General features: G+C 47.1%; 1 protein-coding gene across 3 annotated transcripts in view; it reads left to right on the top strand.

The window, feature by feature from the left end:
* The window catches only part of ZDHHC4 (zinc finger DHHC-type palmitoyltransferase 4), a 297,668-nt gene that overhangs the window by 250,791 nt on the left and 22,169 nt on the right, over positions 1 to 24,708 (top strand). For all 3 annotated transcript variants that reach the window (XM_069647350.1, XM_069647353.1, XM_069647352.1), the window contains exon 4: positions 13,091 to 13,269. In XM_069647350.1, coding sequence (XP_069503451.1) covers positions 13,091 to 13,269 — 179 coding nt within the window. The remainder of the gene's footprint in view (positions 1 to 13,090; positions 13,270 to 24,708) is intronic.

The raw sequence follows: 24,708 nt of genomic DNA, 5'->3' as shown, positions 1-24,708 counted from the left end.
GTGAAAGCGGTTTTCAAAGCCTCAAAAGCCTCCTGATGTTCTCTCTACCAATGATAGGGTACCTGAGGACTGGTCAGGGCCGTGAGTGGGGCAACGATTGTGGAAAAGGAGAAAATGAAAGGCCTATAAAAGTTGGCGAAGCCCAAAAAGGCCTGCAAGGACTTGAGTGTTCGAGGTACTGGCCAATCTAAGACTGCTTTGACCTTGGATTCGTTCATGGATAACGCTCCTGGGGTAATGTGGAATCCCAGAAACTCAACAGACGTTTTGTGGAACTGACATTTCTCAGGTTTGGCAAATAAGGAATGTTCTCTCAGACGGGATAGTACTTCTCGGACATGCTTTACATGGTCATCAAGATTACGAGAAAAGATCAAGATGTCGTCCAAGTACACAACCATGTATACATCCAGAATATCCCTGAATATGTCATTCATAAAGCGTTGGAATGTGGCCGGGGCATTACATAGACCGAAGGGCATGACTAGATATTCATACAAGCCGTAACGAGTACAGAAAGCAGTTTTCCACTCATCACCCTCGCGAACGCGCACTAGATTGTATGCGCCGCGCAGATCAAGCTTGGTGAAAACAGAGGCATGTGATAAGTGGTCCAGAAGGGGTGTTATTAACGGAATTGGATATCTATCCTTTTTTGTGATCGCATTAAGACGCCGATAATCCACACAAGGACGTAAATCCCCCTCTTTCTTAGGTACAGAAAATATAGGGCTTGCAGCCGGTGAAGTAGAGGGGCGGATCTGTCCTAAACAAAGGGCGTTCTGTACATACTGTTTCAATGCTTGTTCCTCCGAAGGAGACAAGGAATAAATCCTGTCTGAAGGAATAGTGGAATCAGGGAGTAATTCGATTGGGCAGTCATATGGTCTATGTGGAGGAAGTACCTCGGAAGAGCCACGATCGAAAACTGATTCGAATGCTTTGTACTCAGATGGAATCCCAGACACCAACCCCCCAACGGTATGAGAATTCACAACCTCTGATCCATCAACACTCAGCGTGAGTTGAGCTAAGGCTCCCAAGGCCCGAGAAGGGGTATCAGTTGTTTGAAGGGTCGGGAGACAATAATTCTGACAGATCTCGGACTCGAAGAGCACAGTGCCTGATTGCCAATTAATCAGCGGATTGTGTTCACGTAACCATGGTATCCCTAATATGATACCGAATTGTGGTGTGGTAATCAAGTCAAAACTTAAGGTCTCTGTGTGAATGTCTTGTATGGTCAACAAGAGAGGTGCAGTTTGGTGTCTAACAGGACCAGAAACTAACGCAGAGCCATCTACGGCTTGAACAGGTTCAGGTCGGGTTTTTACCACTAAAGATAGATTGAGGGAATGGGCTAAAGCAATGTCTATGTAATTTCCAGTAGCACCTGAATCAATGATGATTGTGACTGCATGAAGAAGGCCTGTAGAGGGACACAGAGTAGCCTTTACAGAGACGGGTTGAACACGAGCAAAGGCAAGAGGGATACCCAGAGATGAAGACTGAACACTCGACCTGCTCTCCGGATCTAAGGTCGAGCTGTCCGAAAAACCTGGCTCTTCTTGGGACGTCGAGGGCACTCTTTCACGTAATGTCCCGTGGTGCCACAATAAAAGCATGCATTATCCACCCTTCTACATTCCCTCTCAGATGTTGTAATAGGACTACGTAAACCTCCCACTTGCATAGGTTCTTCCGTACTGGAAGCAGGAGTACTGACAAGTGTAGGATGGGAAGAAACCCCCAACTCAGCTCTACGCTCCGATCGTCGTGCATCTACCTGTAAGGCAAGATCAACTAGTTCCTGATACTGAGTGGGCATAGAAGGGATCACTGCTAAAGCATCTTTCATTATGTTACTCAACCCCCTATAAAAGACAACTGCCCGCTTGCTTTCTGGCCATGATGTTTCGGCCACCAATTGATTGAACCGGGTGATGTATTCTATTAAAGTCCTTCTACCCTGAGTTAGTTCTAACAACTCCAAATCCCTAGACTGTGCCTTGTGTCGGGTATCAAATACTTGAGACATTTCTAGAACCAACAAATCAAAGTCATAAAGGACTGGGCTATTATTCTCCAATAGGGGATTAGCCCAAGCGGCAGCTGTCCCGGCTAAATGGGAAAGGGCAAAGGCGGCTTTAGCAGTGGAAGTAGAAAAGGCCAAAGGTCTACACAAGAAATGTAACTTGCACTGATTAATGAAGGTTCTGAATTTCATGGGGTCACCTTGATAACGTTCAGGAGTGGCCAGGGTGGAAGGGGTTGGGAGGACCACCGGAATTGGGACTGTAGTATTTGCCAAGGGAGGAGGTGTGGTTGAAGAGCTAGCATCTCCGAATTCAGGGTGTGCAGGAAGGGAATGCTGAACACTCTGTATGGAATCTAACCTTTGGTGGATCACCGTATTGGCGGCAGCCATATCTGCCCTTAATACTGTAATCGCCTGGACTAAAGCACCTATGGGTTCTTCCGTGGATCCCTGCATTGTCTAACACAACTATACGGCTTCTCAGTCTGTTCTGACTTGAGTGTCGTGTAGACCGATGAGACCTCCGTCCCCAAGTGACGCACAGGGGAACTAAAAAGAAACCCGCTGTGCGACCTTTGAGGCCACAGGTGGGAGATGACTTCCCAGATCCACGGAACCTCTGGAACACCGATGCTGCTGTCAAAAAGGAACGAGGTTAAGTACCAGGCAATCACAATACATATCAAGTAAACCAAAGGATCTAAAAGGCCTTACCTATCTGGTGTTAGGAAAACCCAGGAAACCTAGTAGAGAGGTTCGAGACTCGGATGATGCGGCGGTCCCTGGAATAGTAGAACCGTAGGTTAGCGTGGAAGTAGGATCAGCCACCTGTAGGAGTGAAGGCGTGACTTGAATCCCAAGAAGGGAAATGGCGTAGGAGTTCAGCGAGGTACCAAGGGATGATCCAAAGGAGTCAGAGTAAAGTCCAAAATCCGGCAACAGGTAAACAGTTCCAAGCAAAGGTACAAAGGGGTATCCGAAGGAGTCCGAGGTAGAGTTCCGTGATCAAAGGCAACAGAGGAGCAAGACGTAACGCCAAACAGGGTCTGAAGACAGCTGAAAAGCAATGAGTGTTCTGTCTCTCAGACCTTTATACTGTGCGTCTCTGGGTCATGTGACGTCCACCAAGGTCACGTGAGGAACGCCACTCTGGATCACGTGATCGACGTGGAGACGTAACACCGCCCCTTCTGCTATATGTTCTCCAAGGCAATTGCCAATGCAGAAAGGGTTGCAATCGAGCCCGTACACCATAGCTGGTACGGAGTTTTCGGTCCTTTGGGTTCACCGAATCACGTGAGCCTCGAACCGTGGAAGGAGATGTTGGGGAAATGTGAGCAGTGTTCTGGTGTGTAGTGGACTGGTGTGCAGAGGATCGCCTAACACTAAGAGAGTGAAACTATGCGATAGGTTACTTAACATCAGGTGGGGCAACTAGGCCCTCCCCTCAAAATGGCCACTATGACCGTTACTAAATCTACAACGTCCCATTGACTACACAAACTATAGGACCCCTAATTATGTGGTCCCCTACAATTAGTTGGCAATTTAACCTTTGTCAGTACTTTTCCACCTACGTCTAGCAACATACAGGCTGGCCTTTCAGGTGCTGGTGAACTCATCTTAACCATAGCTTCCCACCAATTAACATATCCATATATCATGAACTAAGTGGTCTGCTGTCAATTAGGGCTTTGAACTCGTCCTTGGAAATGTTCCTTGCTCTGGAGAATTCAGGAGAGTGAAGGCACGCTCTGCCCTCATGCGTAGGTGTGACCATCGTATTCGTCCAACTTCATCCTTTTTTTACGTGACTGAAGGCCATGGATTCGAGCTTCTAATGTATTAAAATACTATTTTCTAATAGACCTCTGACAGCTTTCTTGTTTTGCCCATGCCTTCTGAACAGGAGTTTTGTTCTTTCACACGATTTGTATCCAATGTTAGCTTACTCCATTCTGATAAGACCCTGGATTTCTTAGCTCATCCAGCCTTGCGTTTCTGAGATTCACTTTGTAATTCACTTGTTTTAATACTGCGACATATGAGGCCTGTTTTTTCTTACAGTCCAGCACTGCTATGATACGTAGAGGAAACATCCAGATTGTATTTGTCCTTTGCATACATATAACATTGACACTTGCCACAATCTAATCACTATAAAGCTAGCCTCATGATTACTTCCTCTGCTTGCATTTCTTTGCATCTGTACACGTGTAAAATGACTTCATATCTTCATCAGTTCTGTAGCATAAGCTTCTTCACCTTGATCCCAAGATGTCACTTATCTTTAATACTTTCTTGATGCCTTATAGAATATCTCCATTTTCACATCTCTGCATCTTCTTAGTCTGTCAGTTCGACTCTGTGTGACATCACCATTCATCTTTGTCATTTATTTGCTCTGCTTCTTCAGGAATCTCATTTAAATGGCCATCATATTTCCTTGTATGCAGGTATGGTTTATTCAATGGGAATCTTGCTTCCAAGATTCTCCTAGGTATCGGTATTCTCACTGGCACTGCACGTCTCACACTCTGGCTCCCAACATATAGGCAATATGGGTGACATGGTTAAGGTGGGGGTACTTAGTTCCTCCTCTACACCTCGATTTTGTGTGGCAATTTCTTTTACTCATGATATTAATGTCGAGGCTCTCCTTGTCTGCAGTGGGGGTTCCTCTTCTTGCACAATTTATATGCTTTTAGTTTATCGTCCCCCCTGCCCATGATTATGCGTTCGTCATGGCCTTTTTGGATGCATTGTCCGACCTTAAAATGCGCTATTCTGATTTAATTATCCTTGGTGATTTTAATTTGCACCCCTCTCTGCAATTTTTCTTCGTCCTTATCAGTGTTGGCATGCAGTCCCCAGCGCTGATATTTCCATTAACATTATTGATGCCCTTGCTTTGCGTAGTATGGTTGACTTTGTGTCTCTCTCTTCTGTTTTGACCTCTACTGCTGATCCCTTGGCTCTGTTGAAAACTGCCAAACCCAGTAGACTCCCTTCTGAGCCCTAGTTCTCCTTCGAGCTTGCTAGTCTATGTCTTCTTCGCAGGCAGGCCGAGCGGAAGTGGCATATTTCCTATTGCCTGCCTTGCTCTGCGTAAAGCCTCAGCATCAAACTGCCATTGTTGAAGCTAAGCATGCTTATTATACTTCTTATGTGGAGTCTGTGGTTAACTCTCCTAAGAAATTGTTTAAGCTTGTTTTGGTCGCTCTCCCTTGCCCAGTCTTCTAATCCTACCTTGCCGTCTCAAACTTTGTGATTCTCTTTCCTCATTTTTTCATAAGATTGTTTCTATTCAACAGACGATATCTGGATCTGTTGCACAGTGTCAAGTTCTGAGTCTACCTCCCCCTTCTCCTCACCTGACTCCCCTGAGGTAGATGCTTGACGATCGGTTTCGGTCTTCTGGGGTTTCTTTTTTATCCTTGCACCCTTGCCCTTGGGTGCTCGAACCTTCTTTTCGTGTAGGTAAGGTCTGGCCCCTCCGGAGGCCACCTTGACAGAGGCAAAGACCTGCCCTAGGGGAACCGCAGGGGGCCAGCCTCCAATCTAGGGAAAAAGCACGAAGGCAGAAAAAACCCTAGTTCATAGATGGTCTTGGTGATGAGTCAAAGAGATGGCACAGATGTTCTGCAACTCTTGTCGTGGATCCAGAGATGTGAAAATACAATCCAAGGCAAAAACTTGATGACTGAGGAGACAGAATCAAGTAAGAAGGGTGCTGCCGAGTTGGCAGCAGGCGAAAGACAGCAGAACGTGGTGTGGAGAAGTAACCCTGCGGAAGACCGCTAGACAGCTAGAAGGCCGACCAAGCGGCAATGGCTGGATCCACAGGGAGAGAGAGCTGAACTAACAGGCAGCAGAAAAGATGTAGCGGAACACGGTGCGGAGAAGTGGCACCGCGTTCAAAGGCAGGAAGTCCAACCAAAACGGTTGGTTTGGAAGTCGAGCGGATAGGAAGGCGCTCTAAGCAAACGGAAGATTCCATTAAAAAAGAGTAGTGTCGACTGTACAGAGCGACAGCGAGTACGGAAAAATAAGTTAGAATAGGGTGAAAGTAGACTGGGAAACAAGGAAGGCAGAAGTAAGAAGAAGGGTACACAGAAAAAGGATAGAGAGGTTTGAGAGGAAAGGAAACGAGCGTAGTTCAGGCTCGCTAGGGGAGGGCTGTAGAGGGAGCAGTATCACGGGACGGAGGAACGAGTAAGCAGCACTCGGAGCGTTGAATGAAACAGCAACAGATACAACGCACCGAGCACCGTGCCATGTTGGATGAGGACTAGAAAGATCCTCGGGGTCGGAACCTCCAGCGACTCCAGCACTTCCAATCTTGGTTCCTGACACACAGTCTCCTCTGCCTGTTGGTATTTCGGCTTCTCTGAGCCCCTCTCATTCCTGGTCCACGTTTCCAGCTTTTGAACATTCTGGCATCATCACTGCCACTAAGGGCCAGAAATGTGCCTCTCCATCTGATCCCATTCCGGTTGTTATTCTTAAAGAGATTATTTCTTTTACTGCACCTTTCGTGTCCCCATCAGTTAATACTTCCTTTTCAAATAGTATTGCTCCACCTGCTCTTAAGCATGCATTGGTTATTCTGTTACTTTAAAAAAAACACTCTTGATTCTTTACTTCCTTCGAATTTATCAAATTACTTGAATCTTCAGTCACCCCTCTCCTCCATTCTTTCTTGGAGGTTTCTATCACTTGTGGTGTTCCCCAGGGTTCTGCTCTTTCTCCCCTTCTTTTCAATGTCTATATACAGCCTCTGGTTAAACGTATTCACTCTTTTGGTTTCCGGTGTTACTCCTATGCAGACAACATTTCAGGTCTTGGTTCCTCTTGATATTTCTCTTCACTCTTCTGCTGAGCGCTGTCGCTCCTGTCTGCTTCCAGTGCACACTTGGATTAGCAATTACTGGCTTCGCCATAATAGCTAAAAAGAAAATGAGGTTTTAGTAGTGAGCTCTCCTCCTGACACTGCCATCTGATTTCTGGCCCTCTGATCTTGGCCCTCTGCCTCTGCAGTCTCAGTAGTAACAAATCTGAGCATGAAGCACTCTGCTACGCTTTCCATGGAGGCTCAAGTGAGCTCTATTTGTCAGTTAATTTTATACTGAGGGATCTGCGTGTACAGTTCTGCCTCATTTTCCTTTACAATTTTGCCCTTTGGTAGTGTCAACTATGATCTCCGATTCTTTTGATTATTGTAATTCACTTTATCTTGCACAACCGTCCTATCTTTTGCAACGTTTGCAAAATACTGCAGCAAGAGTTGCCACTAGCTTACCGCATCATGCTTCTATCTCTTCAACCTTGCCTCCTCTTCATTAGCTTCCTGTGTGTAAGTGTGTCAATTTTAAGGCACTTTGTATTGTTCACCAGGCTTTCTACGGGACTGGCCCAGAGTATCTGCATGCTGAATTCTGTCCTTACGTTCCTCTTTCTTCTCCTGTAGTCTTGCATATCTCTGTCCCTCGCTTCATGCACTCTCGTATTAGGGGCCGTTCCTTTTATGTTGCTGCTGGTCAACTTTGGAATTCTCTTCTGCATTCTCTTTGCACCACTCAGCATCATTTATCTTTTCATCGTGCTTTAAAAACATTTCTGTTCTAGTTTTGTTTGCTGCTGCTCTCACTTTTCTTGTTCCCCTAGAGCCATGATGGCCCTGTTGGTGTAGGTTGCACTCTAAAAATTGAATTACCATAACACACTGTATAGATGCTGGCACCTTCCCCCACCCCTCCAGAACCAAAGCCCATTAACAATAATCTTCCCTGCTGCAGTGTCCAGTATTCCCTTACTGGAACCAATCTAAGGCTCTTGATGTACCCGATGTTCTGCACCCCAACTGTAAACCTGAGGGTGTTTAAGTATCTTGATCTGTTCACGTCTTCAAAGATGTTTGTGAAGTTCCTGTTGGGCACAGTTATCACTGCATTGGGCATTTCTAATTCCAGGGGTGTGCAGAATCTTGCTATTGTATTGGGCATTTACTCCTGGGATAAATATATTATTTCTTGTGTTTTATTACCTTAATGTATTGCCCGTAACCTTGGTACTCTATTTCTGACCTTGGAAAGATGAAGGCTTGAGTCGGCCCAGAGGAGATTAAAACCATGGTCTATGCGGCAGGTCCACTATCTGAGTCATGGTCCGTCTGATGTTCTGTACTTGCTTTTACCTAACTGTAACTACTGGATTTGGCATTGCTCAGCCCTGTGCTGTATTTGCTTTTTACCTAACTGTAACTACTGGATTTGACATTGCTCATCCCAGCGCTGTATTTGCTTTTTACGTAACTGTAACTACTGGATTTGATATTGCTCAGCCCTGTGCTGTATTTGCTTTTTACCTACCTGTAACTACTGGATATGACATTGTTCAGCCCTGCGCTGTATTTTCCTTTTTACCTAACTGTAACTACTGGATTTGACATTGCTCAGCCCTGCACTGTATTTGCTTTTTACCTAACTGTAACTAGTGGATTTGACATTGCTCAGACCTGCACTGTATTTGCTTTTTACCTAACTGTAACTACTGGATTTGACATTGATCAGCCCTGCACTGTATTTGCTTTTTACCTAACTGTAACTACTGGATTTGACATTGCTCAGACCTGCACTGTATTTGCTTTTTACCTAACTGTAACTACTGGATTTGACATTGCTCAGCCCTGCACTGTATTTGCTTTTTTTTTTTTTAACTTTGTTTATTTTAAATCAAGGCAGGATGGCAAATATACAAATCATGACATATCACAAGCAATGCGTATTCAGATTCTTCGATCCCCAGTCCTCATTTCCCCCATCGGGCTTCCTCCCTCCCATCTCCCTTTGGCCTCTCCCCCCCTCATGTTTGGAGGTGGAATTTTCTTTCTGGCTTGTCCAGTTCGCCCCTTAGCGTCTATGTGTCTTCTCCAGGGTCCTCTTGGTGTTTCAAGATCCATCGGGCCCTGGTCGGTTTGTAGGTCTGGGCGGGGAAGCGCTGGTCCTACTCCAGCACTGGGCTCCAAACATTCTGAAAGCGGTGGAGCGTTCCCGCCTGTGCTGCCGTGACCTTCTCTGCGATCAGGATGCCCCAGAGTTTAGACCACCATTGGGCTATGTGAGGTCCTTCTGGGGATTTCCAGGCCCTGGCCAACACTGTTTTCCCCGCCAGAAGGCAGTGTGTCAATAGTTTAGACTTGGTCCCGGAGCGCGGGTAGATCGCGGGGATCGGGGTTCCCAGCAAGACTGGTTCAGGTTCCAGAGGAATCGCCGTTCCCGTAATTTGTGCGATGGTCTCTAGGTATGTCCTCCAGAACTGTCATATCTTTGGGCAAGCCCACCACATATGGAAGAAAGAGCCTGGGTGACCACATCCTCTCCAGCAGGCATGATCCACATGTGGGTTCATGTGGTGAAGTCGAAGGGGCGGGTAATACCACCGGAGGAGCACCTTGTACGCACATTCCCTATTGGTAACGCAGGTGGAGGAGTTATGTGTTCTGGTCCAGATGTCCACCCAGGTTTGGTCCTCGACCGTATGGCCCAGGTCTGCCTCCCATTGAGCCATGCAGCGGGTCTTTGTGGACAGGAAGTCCCTTAAGACGCGCCTATATACGGTGGATACCCTGCCCCGAGTTGGAAGGTCCCCCAGTGTCAGCTCCAGGGCGGTGGGCGGGTGAGTTGCCGCCTGCAGAGTCTGGGGGTGCGAGCACCAGTGGCATAGCTGGATATAGGTGAATCTGTCCCTTTCCTGGAGTTGGAACTTCTCCTTGCATTGGGCGAAGGTGAGGGGTGTCCCTCCCATATATAGCTGGTCTATGGTCTCCAGCCCACCCTTTATCCAGTTCTGGAAATTGCGGGGGTCTGCTCCGGGTGAGAAGGATGGGTTATGGAAGACCGGGGAGCGTGGGCTCAGTCCTCTGGGCACTCCCTTCTGCTTTAGAGCCCAGTCCCAGGAGCTAAGGGTGTGTTTAGTTGACAGGAGGAGGTCTCCCCAGTGTGTTCTAAGGGGGGCGGAATGTGTGGCAGAAATCGCAAGGGTAAAGGTGTTTGTGATTGTTCCAGCTCTACCCACCTGGGGCGGTTTGTTATGGTCTGCCATGCCTGAAACTGTGCTAGTTGTGCTGCCACACTATAGGCCCTCAAGTCCGGGACCCCCAGACCTCCTAGCTTGGAGCCCCCCAGCATCGTTTTGAGAGGGATTCTCGCTCTCTTACCTTTCCAGATGAATTTCAGCATTTTCCTTTGGATGTCCTTGAGGGTTGGTGTGGGGATCGCTACTGGGAGGGAGGCGCAGGCGAATAGGAACCTCGGCAGTAGGTTCATCTTGCATGCTGTGGTGCGCCCCAGCAGTGAGATCTCTTGGGCTCCCATCGTTTCAAGTCGCCTTCCAGTTCTTTCAGTAGCCGGGGGAAGTTGGCTTTGTATGTGTCTCTTGGGTTAGCCGGGATGTGGGTCCCTAGGTAGGGGATGGCCTTCTTCACCCATGTCATCGGGCACATCGTCGTCAGTGGCTCCCGTTCTGCTGGAGTGAGCCCGATGCCCATGGCCGAGGATTTGTCAAAGTTTATAGTGAAGCCTGAGACCTCACCATAGGTGGTAAATTCTCGTATTGCCTGTTTCAATGATGATTGGGCTTCGGAGATCGTGAGTAGGACATCGTCCGCGTATAGGGTAATTTTATGTTGGTTGGGGCCGTCCTGCAGCCCTTTAATTTGATCGTTTCCCCTAATCCTTTGGGCCAAAGGCTCCATGGTGAGAGCGAAGAGTAAGGGTGATAGCGGGCAGCCCTGCCGGGTTCCGCATGATAGGGGGATCGGAGCTGAGCTGTGCCCATTAATTCTTAGACTTGGGCTCTTATAGTTGGCCAGCACCATTGTCTGAAAAGTTGGCCCGAAGCCGAAGGCCTCTAGGGTAAGTTTCATAAAGGGCCAATCTACTCGATCAAATGCCTTGGCTGCGTCCAGAGCCACCAAGACCAGTTTTTGGGAGTTCCGGGAGGCGAGGTCCACCAGGTTCAGGGTTCTTACGTATGTTGTCTCCTGCTGATCGATGGAGGATGAAGCCTGCTTGGTCGGGATGAATGATCTTCGGGAGAACGCGATTCAGGCGGTTTGCCAGGATTTTTGAATATATATTTGCATCAATGTTTAAGAGTGCTATCGGTCTGTAAGAGGCTAGACTCCTTGGGTCCTTTCCTGGTTTGGGCAGGAGGATGGTGGTTGATTCCTGCATCGATGGAGTGATCTCGCCTGTGTCTCTGAAGGAGTTGAACAGGGTCACCAGATGGGGGTCATTTGTGGCCTGAAAAGTTTATAGAATTTGGTCGAAAAGCCGTCCGGGCCTGGGGCTCGTGTTTTAAGCGTGTTTTAAGCGACTTGATGGCCTCCTCGACCTCCTCCCCTGTGATGGGATCCTCCAATTCGTCTCTCGTTGTGTTGGCGAGACGGGGAACCGCTGCCTTCTGTAGATATTCCACCTGTTGCGGTCGGTTCCGAGGGGTTGCCCATGATTTGGGTCAGGTAGTCTGTCGCGAGCTGTTGTTTTTCGGGCTCCGAGTATCGGGTGACCCCCTCAGGATCACGTAGGCCTGCAATCGTGTTGACGCATCTCCGTTTGGCTAGTTTGGCCACCAGGAACCTGTTTGCCTTGTTGCCCTTCGCGTAATATGATTGTTTGGCTTTTACCATCATTAGGGCGGTTTGTTCTGCGCAGTGGGCTTCAAGCTTTTTCCTCGCTGTTCGCATGATCCGTTGCGTCTTCGGGGACCAGCCTTTTTCTTTGTGGATTGCCTCAGCCTCTCTTAGCTCGTCCTCTAAAGCTATTCGGGTCTGGCGTCTGTTCCGGTGGTAGGCCGCTCCCTGAGCGATGAGGGAGCCCCTGATTACTGCCTTCATGGTGTCCGTTATTTGCCAGTGAGGTGTCCGAGGCTGGGTTTTTCGTCAAAGAAGTTTTTAATTCCTGTCGCGATCTTGTCTCTCGTAGCCATGTCATTGAGAATCGGGTCATATAGAGACCATTTGCGTGGGTTATTGAGATTGGGGTCCTGAACCCGGAGTTCCAAGAACACTGGAGCGTGGTCGGACATGGCTCTCGTGCCGATGGAGACCTCTTTGACTGAGGGGAAGGTGTGCGGGGAGATCAGGAATAAGTCAATCCTTGAGAAAGTGCGGTGTACGAACGAGTAGAAGGAGTAGTCTCTTTCGTCAGGGTGAAACACCCGCCACAAGTCTATTATCTCCAGAGACCTGAACAGCCGGAGGAGGCTGAGTGCTTTGGCGAAATCGCTTGAAATCGGGGGGTGTGACCGGTCTTTAGTGGGGTCGGGAACCCCATTGAAGTCCCCTCCGACAATTGTTTGGCCCTCCACAAAACTAGCGAGGGTCGTGCCCAAGGAGTCGTAGAAGAGTGATTGTCCCGTGTTAGGGGCATATACCGAGATGAGGGTGTATAGGTCTCCCAACAGGAGGCATTTGACTGCTGTGTATCGGCCTTCCGGGCATGTTTTTGTTTCCAAAATTGAAGCGGGAATGATCGAGAACGAAGCCGGGTCACGTCCGCCGGCAGCAAGTGGGTCTCTTGGAGCATAGCTATCGCAGCGTTTTATAGAGCTTTAATAAAATTGCCTTTCGTTTGTTAGGGGAGTTCAGTCTGTTAACATTAAGGGAGAGGTTTCGCAGAACCTGGTGGTCCAGAGGTGTCCCATTCTCTTTCTCCTGTATTTGCTTTTTACCTAACTGTAACTACTGGATTTGACATTGCTCAGCCCTGCACTGTATTTGCTTTTTACCTAACTGTAACTACTGTATTTGCCATTTATTAGCCCTGTGCTCTGTTACCTGTACCCCTACCTGCAGTTTGCAACTATTATGCACTGTCCTTATCATTCACTTTGTACTTACTGTAACTAGCGCCGTGATACCTGAGGGTCTTGGGCGCTGCTATAAATGCTAAAATAAAGAAAATAAAACATGAAGTATTTATAATTCAGGCATTTGTAGTATTGTATTGTGATTGGGTTTGCTCTTTTTAATTCTCTCTTGTTTCGTAGAAGTCCGTTTTTTGTAGTGCTGCATGTCGTTTTGGAAGCTGCAGTGTATGGCGAATACACCTGGGAGATTTATGGCTACTGCTCTGAGCTGGAATTCAGCAGGCATCACCTCCTACTGCCCTATGCGCTGGGCGCTGTCAACTTGGGCTTATTCTGGCTCTGCTGCACGACAGACCCTGGTGAGCACTGGTTCAAACCTGTAGATGCCCCAAGTGGGTGACGCATAGAAGGGATTGGCCATCACTCCGCCTCATATGGAGAGGCGCTGCAATCCGGCTCTGCTTTATCGTTGGTAGTGGTTCCAAGGTTTGTTTATAATCTATCCGTATAGAAGGGAGGAGGGAGGAGGGGTCCTTATCACAGGATAATCCTCACCTGCTCCCCTAGCCTCGGGCCCTATGTCTGGAAAGGGTCATTATCCCAAGAGATCATGACTCCTCCTGAGTTCAATAAGGCGATGATCATATAATGATAGTATATTGTAGTTGTAGTGGTGAAGTAAAACATATTAGCTTAATAATGTTTATATTACACAACATTGTAATGAATTAAATGTGTTTTAGTAATATTTAAATAACTAGGTTGCCATTAGAAGGTAAACATTTTGATTGTAAGCTTGCTTAAACTGGAACCGTTTTGGTATGATCTTGCTTTTGGTGCAATGCTAAATTAAAAAATGTTCTTTACTAAACTGAAATCATTGGTCCATGTTTTAGCGTTCACTTTGTTGTGTTAAAGTGGGAATTGCTGAGAGAAATTGGGCTAGTAAATTTGCATTGCAGAGAAATGCTTTCTGTTTGCCTGGCTGCCTCTGGTGTCGGAATGTCTGGAATGCACTCAATACCAGTAGTTAGTCCATTCCATAGACTGATTGGCCAAGATGAGGTCAATAATGACTTTCAGATGCTACCTTTAAATGTTCCCTCCAAGACCGTCTCTTCCTTCTTATCAACCATCTTAGTCGTTATCAAAGGCGTTTTGTATAGTGCACTATTGAAGCTACAGTGGTGTGGGCAGGTTTTGGTGCCATAGGGGACAAAGGGATCTTCATGGCATGCTGCAGCGCAGGGAGACTGGGCGCATCAGGATCTGAAAGGAACATTTAGGGGCAATTGCTGTCGATCTGCCCACGCGCCCCCACCTCGTCCCATTTTGTAATTGGCTGAGAATGTAGAGGTTTTAAGGAGGCACTCAGTAGTACACATTGGTATTTAGGGATGTGGCCCTCAGCATCAGGTGTTCATACACTCCTACCCACGTGCTGCTGGCTAGTGCATTTCCAGGCATGTATGTGTCCCTACTCTGAACATATGGGTTTCCCCTTTTGTCAACACTTTAGGATGACATGTTGTGTGGGAAATCTGCATCGTTGATGGCTTTCTGTTTTTGTTTTATTTATCCGTGAAGCTAATTCAAAATGAGTAATTAATTTAAATGTACTTTAGTTAATCAATGGGGTGGACATTAGATGTTCTACCTATTCTTGTGTCTGACCGGTTTTGGCCCAATCCAGAAGCCTTTGCTTCGGCTGGCACCTGTGCTGCAAATAAAAACACATTTGTTATCAAATGGCTTTGTAATAAATGGCATGTACTCCTTAGGTTACCAGACACAAGGAGTAAACTTCACTGCATCACAGTGTATGCAAGCAGCTTCTCTGCATTGTAAACAACAGAAATCACTATGCGCCAACTGCATCATTTGGAATGGCACACTGGAATTTGAGCATAAATGTGCATGTTGAACAAAGAACTGTTGGGGTCCTTTTGTGTACCTAACCCAATGGGATAACCTCACGTAATTGGTTGAAGTACATGTTTTCTATTCTTCAGCACAATGGCATTCATAATTACTTCATTCACACTCCTCTTTCTTAAAACTATTCCGGATCAGAATGCTCCCATCAAGCTCTGAGAGTTCTGGTATTTGTAGCCCGCAATGTTTTGTATTCCTACCCATATTTTAAAGGGGGCCTACAAAAAGCCGAATGCAATATGACGGGAGCCTGAAAGCCAGGAGTGGCTCATTATGTCACACCTCACTGACGACGTACAGGTGAAGGCAGGATCAAGCAGGGATTTCTTTCTCAGGGTGGCGCTGAGCAAAGCACCGGCTCGACCCTCTGATGTGAGGTTCGTGCTTCAACTCTTACCACACCACATCCTTTTTGTTGTTTGAAGGTTCCCCCATGCAGCTTATGCACAGGCAGTGCCTTCAATCTTTTTTCCTTTTTGTTTCTTCCCCCAGCAGGATATTACATGCTTTTCTCCCCTTTCCTACAACAATTGAACTATCCCCAGCCCTGAGGATAGCCTTGGCCTGATCAATAACTCTATCCATGATTTTGATCTGCAGGCCACCAGTTGCCACCCACTACCCTGAATCTCAGGCACCTCCCACAGTACCCCTGATCTTCCAGTAACCTGCTTAATGTACAGGGGAATGGGAAACTGTGAAGAACGGGCAATGAGAACCTCACACTGACTTGTGACTCGTAAGATAATTTCATAACCGGCCTCCTCTCCCCAGTGGAACAAAGCCAGGGCCTTATCTAAGGTTTCCCCCGAATACTGAGTCAGGGTCTCTTTCTGCCAGTGGGGATCGGATAACGGGTCCTCTGCCACATCCTGGGTAGCAGGGAGGATGGGGACAGGATCAGGATGCATTTTAGGAGGAACATTTTCAGGTTCCGTAGGAGCGGAATCCCGGGTCCATGGATGTAGGAACCCATACTAGTGTCTGATCTGTAAAAGGTTTGTGATAGATGCCAAACATATTGCCCTGTGCGTCAGCATCATCACTGGTTTCCGGGTGGTCTTCCAATGGTCTTATAGTCTCAGTAGCTAGAGGAGCTGCAGTGGATTGAGCCAGCAAAGGGTCTTCCACTTCTGGTTTGCCAGTGCAAAGTCATTACTGTCTAGTCATTGGTCCCTTTGGAAGTGCCTCTTCTGTCACTGCCAGAACATATGGGTTCTCATCCCCGACTAGCAGCAATTGGTTCAGGTGAAAGGTCTTGATGCCCCTTGATCCTCTTGCAGTCAGAAGACAGGGAGCTCTCCCAATTGATGCTCAATGATGAACACTTGTGACTCCCACTTATCACAAATCCATCCTCTTTCCCAGACTGCTGTTCAATACAGGATCGGCAGGCTTCAGAACGTGGAATGTACCCTTGGCATCGTAGCAATGTTTTTTTTACATACTGGAGTTTTCTCTTTGGCAGGCTGGGTGAGCTGATGGGCTTGCTTTAGTTGATGTTTTAGGTGGTTCACACAGCTGGCATAGTTCTCGCTACCTATCCAATTTGCAGACACTCCTAAACACAGATCTACAGTTAGCCGGATGTCCTTCCGACCAGATATCGCGTAAACAGAGTGGCATCATTCTTTGTACAGTTGTGGGCATGTGTCCGGGTAGGCACATGCTGACTGTGCATGCTCTTCTCTTCTGACCTCAGGGGGCCCAGCATCGCTTAGAGAGTGGGATTGAATCTCTCCACTTGGGTATTCTCCTGAGGGTGGTGCCGAATTGTATGGCTCCTCTTGGTGACAACCAGCTCCAGCATCTATTTAACGAGTGTCGACTCAAAATCTGGTTACTGGTCAGAATGAATCTTGGCTGGCACATGAAGCACTTCTCCCATAGCACGTGGGCAACTGTGGTGGTGCACTGATCTTTGGTGGGGCATGCTGCACGTACTGTGTAAAGTGGTAAGTCACCACCAGGTTGTTCTACAGACCTTGCCTGTCCGTCTCCAAACTAAGGAAGTCGATGCAGATCAGGTCCATGGGACTGGAATTCTGGAGGTGATAGAGATATGATGCTGGGTGAGCCACTATCTTCCTGCTGACTTACCTGGCACAGTGCTGGCAATAATACTCTAGATTTGCTGATAGTCTGAAGTTACTGTCCCATGCACACCTATTTTAGTGAAGAAAACTTCAGTCAATATGTTAGTTGTATTCATAAATGGTCATATGATACATAATGTGTGAAAAAAGTAATTCAATGTTTTATTCACTAGTGCTGTCGATAGAACAATCAAGACTTGCATTCATAGGTGCATACTAGTTTTTCATGAAAGATCATTGTGAAAACAATTAATTACAAATAAAATTTAATAAAAATTAGCTCTACACCCTTCGAGATAACAATCTCTTCTTCAGGAGCTAGGGATCAACTCTTCAATTTTCTACAATGTAATTCTATAAACAAAAATTGAAAGAAGAAACCTCACCCTCAAAACAATGTAGAGTCTCTGTTCCCAAATGTAATGGATGTTAGGGAGAATTCTCTGTTTAGGCTGAATTTCCTAGCCTAGTGAGTCCCCCAGCAGCTTTGCTGGATTTTTGGGGTTTATTTTTTTCTCCTGCCGAGAGTGAGACTCTTTTACCCTCACTCTTGGGCATGACTTGAGAGTGTTTCTGTGCCTTGCTATGTGCTTATGGGCTATGGGGTATTTTTTCCCCATAGGCTATCATTGTTTTTTTAAATGTGTGTTACACAGCACTCTCAGTGCAGTAACACAGGGGTGTCATAGAGACCCTCAAACATAGACTCCACACCCTGGGACTGACTACTGTCTCCCTGGGTATGTAAAGACACCATTGACTTTACTAGTCTTAACTTAGGAACTTAACCAGTACAAACCATCATACTGTGGAAATACTGGTAGGAGCAATTAGATTGCCCCTGGGTCTGTTGTCGAGGGGGTACTGTCCCATCCCCCCTCGCCGAGTTTCTGGCTGGTGGCAGTGGATACCACGGAAATGTTCCACCGGAATATTTCCCAATGGGATTTCCCATTGATTTTAATGCACCACTTTTTGGTGCAATGTTAAAGATACCGCCGGTTTATTTATTTAATATAAATTCACCGGTTGGGATTTTTTGCCAGAACTCACCGCCAAAATGGCGTCTAGGTTCACTTCAGTAACCTGAACCCGAGTCGAGCCTTTGTTCCACTTTTGGAGGGCTTCTGCACAGAAGCCCTCCAAAGTGGTGCCATTCTGTCTGGGTACCACAGGGGGTGTGGGAGGGGGTTTAGGCACCCTGGACTGAGTTGCCTTGCCAACTCATGTCGCACTCTGGTGTGATTGGCCCAAGTGGTGAGCCACCCCGCTCACCACTTAGCATGTTTGAGTGACAGCTAGGCTGTATGAATAGGGGTTTGCTGCATAAAAGCAGGGTTTTTGGGACTGATTTTTCAGAAGTCGCCACAGGACCTAAGAAGCCGAAGAGGGAGAAGCCGAGCCGACCTGCCAAGACGACACCACCGGTGGAGCCCTGCGGAACCGTCTCACCACTTTTCCCGACGACAGAGGAGATCTCCCACCTGGAGAGTCTTCTTCCCTTGACTGGTGGGGACAACCAGTTTCTGCCTTCTTTTCGCCGCCCTGAAGCATCTCGTGGCCGCCTTGCCTGTGCCAAGCACCCCGGCAACCGGGATACCACTTTTTACCTCAACCGTGAAAGAGGGGTAACATCCTTTTAACCGGAAAAACTCCACGGCTGGTTTCTTCCCTGGTAGTGCAACGACCTCCAGCTTTCCTCCACGACGAGATCTTCTCCTCCTCTGGACGACGCCACGACTTGCACCCACTACCAGGAACAACTGCCCCCGCTGGAGGATCCTTTCCATTTTAAAGGTACCGTGTTCCGCCCGGCTTCCCTTGCCACCGATTGTACGGGGTAGATTTAGCCCTCGGCTCTCGACCCTGGGTAAGCCTGGGACACCCTAACTAAACTTTTCTTAACTGCGAAAAACCTTTTCTACTCACCTGTAAAGACATGTGACATTGTGTGATCTTGGGCATCTTTTTGCCTGGCTTTCCCTAGAGTGGGCCTGGCAACCGAACTTCCTTGCTCCTCAATAGACTGCCTTTCTACACTCACTGTGAATCTCTGAAAAGTGTTTTGCCTTGCTGTTTTCACTTCTTTTGCCTTTTCCCTCCCTTTTCAACTAACTTGTTGGAGTGCCATCTAACGTTAAGCGCTCACCTCTGTTTGGAAATAAGTGGTGTTAACTTAGACTTGTCCAACAAATATCTAGGGATGTACATATAAGTAATAGTGACTGTGTTTTGACTTACTTACCTTTTCTGTGCTAGTGTAATTTTAATATACTTTTACACCTAGCTCTGGTCAGTGTTTGCTTGTACTATTGTGCCTATGTACCTATTATGTATGCTCTGTATACTGCCTAACTCTTCTTGAGGGAAGTCTGACTGCTCAGCCACAGCTACCAGGTAAATCTGGGTGGTACAGACTGCTACCAAGTGGGTTTACTGCCAAACACCTGTAGCCTTAAATCTTTTGCAGTGGTCCCAGAGGGAACTGCACAGGTTTCTGTCGAACACTGGTGTACAGCGGTGGGATTTGTATTGAGCATACACTTTAGTGTACTTTTGAGATACCTTAGTGCAACTAACCACAAAGCTTAAGCACAAAAAGAAAAAGTCATATTCTAACCGGTCTGCTATGGAAAGTTATAGTCAATAGTCCCTTGCTACAAAAACTGCTGATTGTCTAAGACTTCTCTGTAAGCATAAGAATCTCATGACTAAAGGAAAGAAAATGGAGCTAATAGAAAGGTTGTTAGAAAACCAAAGTCTGGATGATGGTTCAGAGGAACCTAACACTCCAGCAAATGTAGAGAACAGCAATGATATTGATATTGAACAAAGTATTGATGATCTTGGATCAGAAACAGAAGAGGAAGATGAAACTATTGTAGATGTTCCCTCTAGGCCTCTGTCTGCTCTACCAGCTGTACCTACTGGGCCTTTGCCAGGTCCCACATTTGGTCCTCAGTACTATGAACTGGAGAAAATGAAACTTGAATTAGAGTACAAGAAGCTTAATGCTCAAACTGACAAAGAACTAAGGCTAAGGGAAATGGAGCTCAAGTATGAGCTAGAAATGAAGAAATTGTCTCTTCAGAATGCTTCTCTCTCTGGCTCCTCTAGAAGTTCCAGTCCTAAAAGACCCCGGATGCCTAAAGAATTGATTGGTATGTATGAGCCTAAGTTGAATGTGTTGGATTGGTTGTCTATGTTTGAGTATAATCATGGGCTCCAGAACATCACAGGTAATGAGTTACTCGCCTGGTTGTTCTCTAGGCTTCCCCCTGTTGCGATTGATGCAGTAATGGAGTTGGGGGAGGAGGATAGGAAAGATTATGAATGTGTGAAACTAGCTTTGATAGCTAGGTTTGGGAAGACCACTTCCCAGTATCTTAAGAGGTTTAGAAGCCTCAAAAAGCATGATGGTACCCCTTGGGCTACCTGGGTGTGTGAAGGGTTGAAAAACTTAGAGGGATGGATTAAGGGTTACAAAGTGAACACTTATGAAGGAATGAGAAATCTTGTAATGATGGAGTCAATTTATGATGCCTGCTCTCCTGAGCTCAGACAGCACTTGGCTGATTCACGGGAATTAGATCCTAGAAAGCTAGCTAAGGCTGCTGACTTGTGGGTTGCCAACAGGGCTACTCACAAGGATTCTGGGGTAACTCAGAAGAAGGATGAGGGGAGGCAGCCTAAGAAAGACTCCAAAGAGAATTCAAATAATTCCAATTCCAAAGAGGGCCCCAAACCACAACATAAGGGTAAGCCACCTGGGAAACCACAGCAGAGTAGTATACCTTCCGGTGCCAAACCAGAAGGAGGTCGGAACAAGCCTCCATTCCAAAGGGCCTTTGGATCCTGTTATGTTTGTAAGGCTACTGACCATGTGAAAGGAGATCCCAGATGTAAGGGTAAACCTTCAGGGGTCCAGCTTGTCTCCTTAGCCTTCGCTCCAGAGGAGGAAGTCCCTATGGCAAGTGGAAACTTTCTACTACTGGCTGATGAACCCACTGGAGTCTCGGCCAGTGTTTCTTTAGTCTCCCTGGGGTTGTGGGAACAACAGAATTTAGATGTCTATAATTCTATCCCAGATAATACTAAAGAGTATTCTAAGGACAGTGTCCACGTGAATGGTCAGGAGACTCCTGCCATCAGGGACACTGGGGCCAGCATAACTGTGGTGGATGAATCATTTTTCAAGGCAGAGGATGTTGCTAAGGCACCCAAATGCCTCACCAAGTTAGCTGGAGGGCCTGTGCAGATGTGTCCCCAGTTACCAGTTCTCATCCAGTGTAATGATATGGCTGTGAAGATACCTCTCAGTATACAATGTGAAGTACCAGGAAGGGTTATGTTGGGTAATGACCTGAAAGCTCTTGGAGTTGTGTCACATACCCCCAGACCCCCTAGTAAAAGGTTACAGGAGCTCACCAAACCTGCAAGAGAGAAAACCCTGCAAGGTTTATCTCAGGAGATGATGACAGAAATCACTCCTCTTCCACTGGAGCAACGTACTGCAGTAACTACCAGATCAGGAGCAAAGGGGCAACCCAAGACTCCTAGAAAGAAACCTACAGCAAGCACTCCAGTGCTTCCAACAAAGACCTCCCCGAGGTTGTCCAAAGTTACACCTGTAACTCCACCTCCACCTCCAGCTGAGGCTTAGAGGGAGGTACAACCCTGTCTGGTTGAACTAGACTCTGAAGAAGAGCTAGTAGGAGGCCCAGAACTTATTGGAGACCTGGACCCGGCTGACCATCCTGAGCTGCAGTCTTTACTGGCAGAAGGTGGACCCAGCAGGACAGCTTTCCATAAGGGACAAAGAGAATGTCCAACTCTGGAGGGCCTTCGCCAACAGGCAGCTTCTCAGGCTGATGGGCAAGAGCCTGGGAAGTATAGGTTACACTGGGAAGATGGCCTCTTCTACAGTGAACCAACTGAATCTGAACCTGAAGCCTACCAACGCCTGGTAGTGCCCCAAGAGAACAGACAACAGTTCTTGCAACTAGCCCACGAGATTCCTTTGGCTGGTCACTTGAGTTTCAAGAAGACCAAGGAAAGGCTCTCTCTCTACTTTTATTGGCCAAAGATGGGGGCTGAAGTAGATAGATATTGCAGGAGCTGCCACACCTGCCAGACTTCTGGTAAGGTTGGTTCTAAGAATGTGGCACCTTTAGTGCCTCTCCCAGTTGTGGGAGTCCCTAGGGATTGACATTGTTGGTCCCCTTGATCCCCAACCTCCTCAGGCAACAGGTTTATCCTTGTTGTAGTAGACCATGCTACTAGGTACCCTGAGGCAATTCCTATGAGGACTGTTACAGCTCCGGCTGTAGCTAAGGCCCTCCTTGGTATTTTTACCAGGGTTGGGTTTCCTAAGGAGGTGATCTCTGACAGGGGGTCAAATTTTATGTCCCACTACATGAAAGCCATGTGGAAAACCTGCGGAGTTACCTACAAGTTCTCAACCGCATACCGCCCTCAGACAAACGGGTTGGTAGAAAGGTTTAACAGAACCATGAAGAGCATGATAGGTGCTTTAGAAGAACCCCTTAAAAAGAAGTGGGACCTTCTACTGCCATGCCTTCTCTTTGCTTATAGAGAAGTCCCTCAGGAGGGAGTAGGTTACTCTCCCTTTGAACTTCTCTATGGCCATCCAGTCAGAGGCCCCTTGACCCTGATTAAGGAGGGGTTGGAGAGTGCTCCTTCCCCCAAGCCAGTCAGAGTGACTGACTATGTGATAGGTCTCCGAAGGAGAATGTCACACATGATGGCAGAAGCAAGTGACAACTTGAAAGCTGGACAAGCACTGATCAAACATTGGCATGATCAGAAGGCTAACATGGTTGAGTTTACTCAAGACCAGCTAGTTCTAGTTATGCTTCCAACAAGGCAGAGGGCCTTGCAAGACAAATGGATGGGACCCTTCAAGGTTGTGGGAAAACTTGGAGAGGTCAACTATCTGGTGGATCTGGGCAAACCCAGGGAAGCTCCCAGAGTCTTCCACACCAACCGCCTCAAAGCCTATGTCTCTAGACCAGAAGTAGGAGCCTTGCTTCTAGCTTCATCAGAAGAGGAGGAGGAGAGTGAGTCTCTACCTGACCTCCTGAGAGGCTTACCTTTGGACAAAAAGGTTGAAGGAGTTAATCTCTCTTCAGATCTGACCCCTGAGCAACAGGAGGAGTGCAAAGCTATGTTAAATCAGTTTGCCCCCCTGTTCTCACTTTCACCAGGCTTGACCCCTTGGGGACAGCATGATATACTCACTGGTGACTGTCTGTCAGTCAAAAGCAGAGGATACAGAATGTCAGAACATGTCAGGACCCACATCAAAGGGGAGGTCAAGAAGATGCTTGATCTCGGGGTAATAGAGCCCTCTACTAGTCCATGGTCTAGCCCAGTGGTGTTAGTACCAAAGGCAGGATCCAAAGAGTTGAGATTCTGTGTGGACTATAGAGCTCTTAATGCAGTCACCAAGACTGATGCCCACCCTTTGCCAAGGACAGATGAGTTGGTGGATAAACTTGGTGCAGCCAAGTACCTCAGCACACTGGACCTTACGTCAGGCTATTGGCAAATAGCCCTGACAGACCATGCCAAGGAGAAAACTGCATTTTCTACCCCAGTTGGCCTATACCAATTCAAGGTTATGCCTTTTGGACTACAAAATGCACCTGCAACATTCCAAAGGATGGTGAACCAAGTTCTAGCTGGGATGGAGGACTTCTGCATGGCATACTTGGATGACATTGCAGTCTTCAGCCACTCCTGGGAGGACCATGTGAACCACTTAGGACATGTTTTGCAGGCTCTTGAGCAGGCCAATCTGACCATAAAGGCAAGCAAATGCCAAATTGGACAGAGTAAAGTGGTCCACCTTGGACATGAGGTAGGAGGTGGTGAGAAAAGGCCTTTGCTCAGCAAGATTGAAGCTGTGCAAAATTGGACAACACCTACTACTCAGACCCAGGTGAGAGCCTTCTTAGGCCTCACTGGGTACTACAGGAATTTCATTGAGAACTATGGGACCATAGCTTCTCCTCTGAATGTGATATCCTCTCCACAATTCCCTAAGAAGGTCAAATGGATGCAATCAGGCCTTTGAAAGCCTGAAGAAAGCTCTTTGCCAAGCTCCAGTACTCCGAGCTCCTGACTACCACCAAACTTTCATTGTACAAACTGATGCTTCCAATGTAGGTATAGGTGCAGTTCTTAGCCAACTGGATGAGAAGGGTAGGGAACACCCCATTTGCTTCATCAGTAGAAAACTGAAGGATCCTGAAACAAGGTGGGCAACAATAGAAAGAGAATGCTTTGCTATTGTGTGGGCACTGAAGAGGTTTAGGCCATACTTGTATGGTTCTACTTTTGTCATTCAGACTGACCACCAACCCTTGAGATGGTTAATGCAAATGAAAGGGGAAAATCCAAAACTATTGAGATGGTCAATCTGCCTCCAGGGGTTTGATTTCACCATTGAGCACAGGTCAGGGTGTCGCCATCAAAATGCTGATGGACTCTCTAGGATGTATGTCATCGACTAGAGGTATGAGGTTCATCCAGGAGTGGATTAAATCCTCCTGTCCCTTAGTCTGGGGGGGGGGGCGAGTGTTAGGGAGAATTCTCTGTTTAGGCTGAATTTCCTAACCTAGTGAGTCCCCCAGCAGCTTTGCTGGATTTTTGGGGTTTATTTTTTTCTCCTGCCAAGAGTGAGACTCTTTTACCTTCACTCTTGGGCATGACTTGAGAGTGTTTCTGTGACTTGCTATGTGC

This window comes from Ambystoma mexicanum, chromosome 2q, assembly GCF_040938575.1.
Source record: "Ambystoma mexicanum isolate Mex_15411 chromosome 2q, UKY_AmexF1_1, whole genome shotgun sequence".
NCBI classification, from domain to species: Eukaryota; Metazoa; Chordata; class Amphibia; order Caudata; family Ambystomatidae; genus Ambystoma; species Ambystoma mexicanum.
This window is presented reverse-complemented; position numbering and strand designations above follow the sequence as displayed.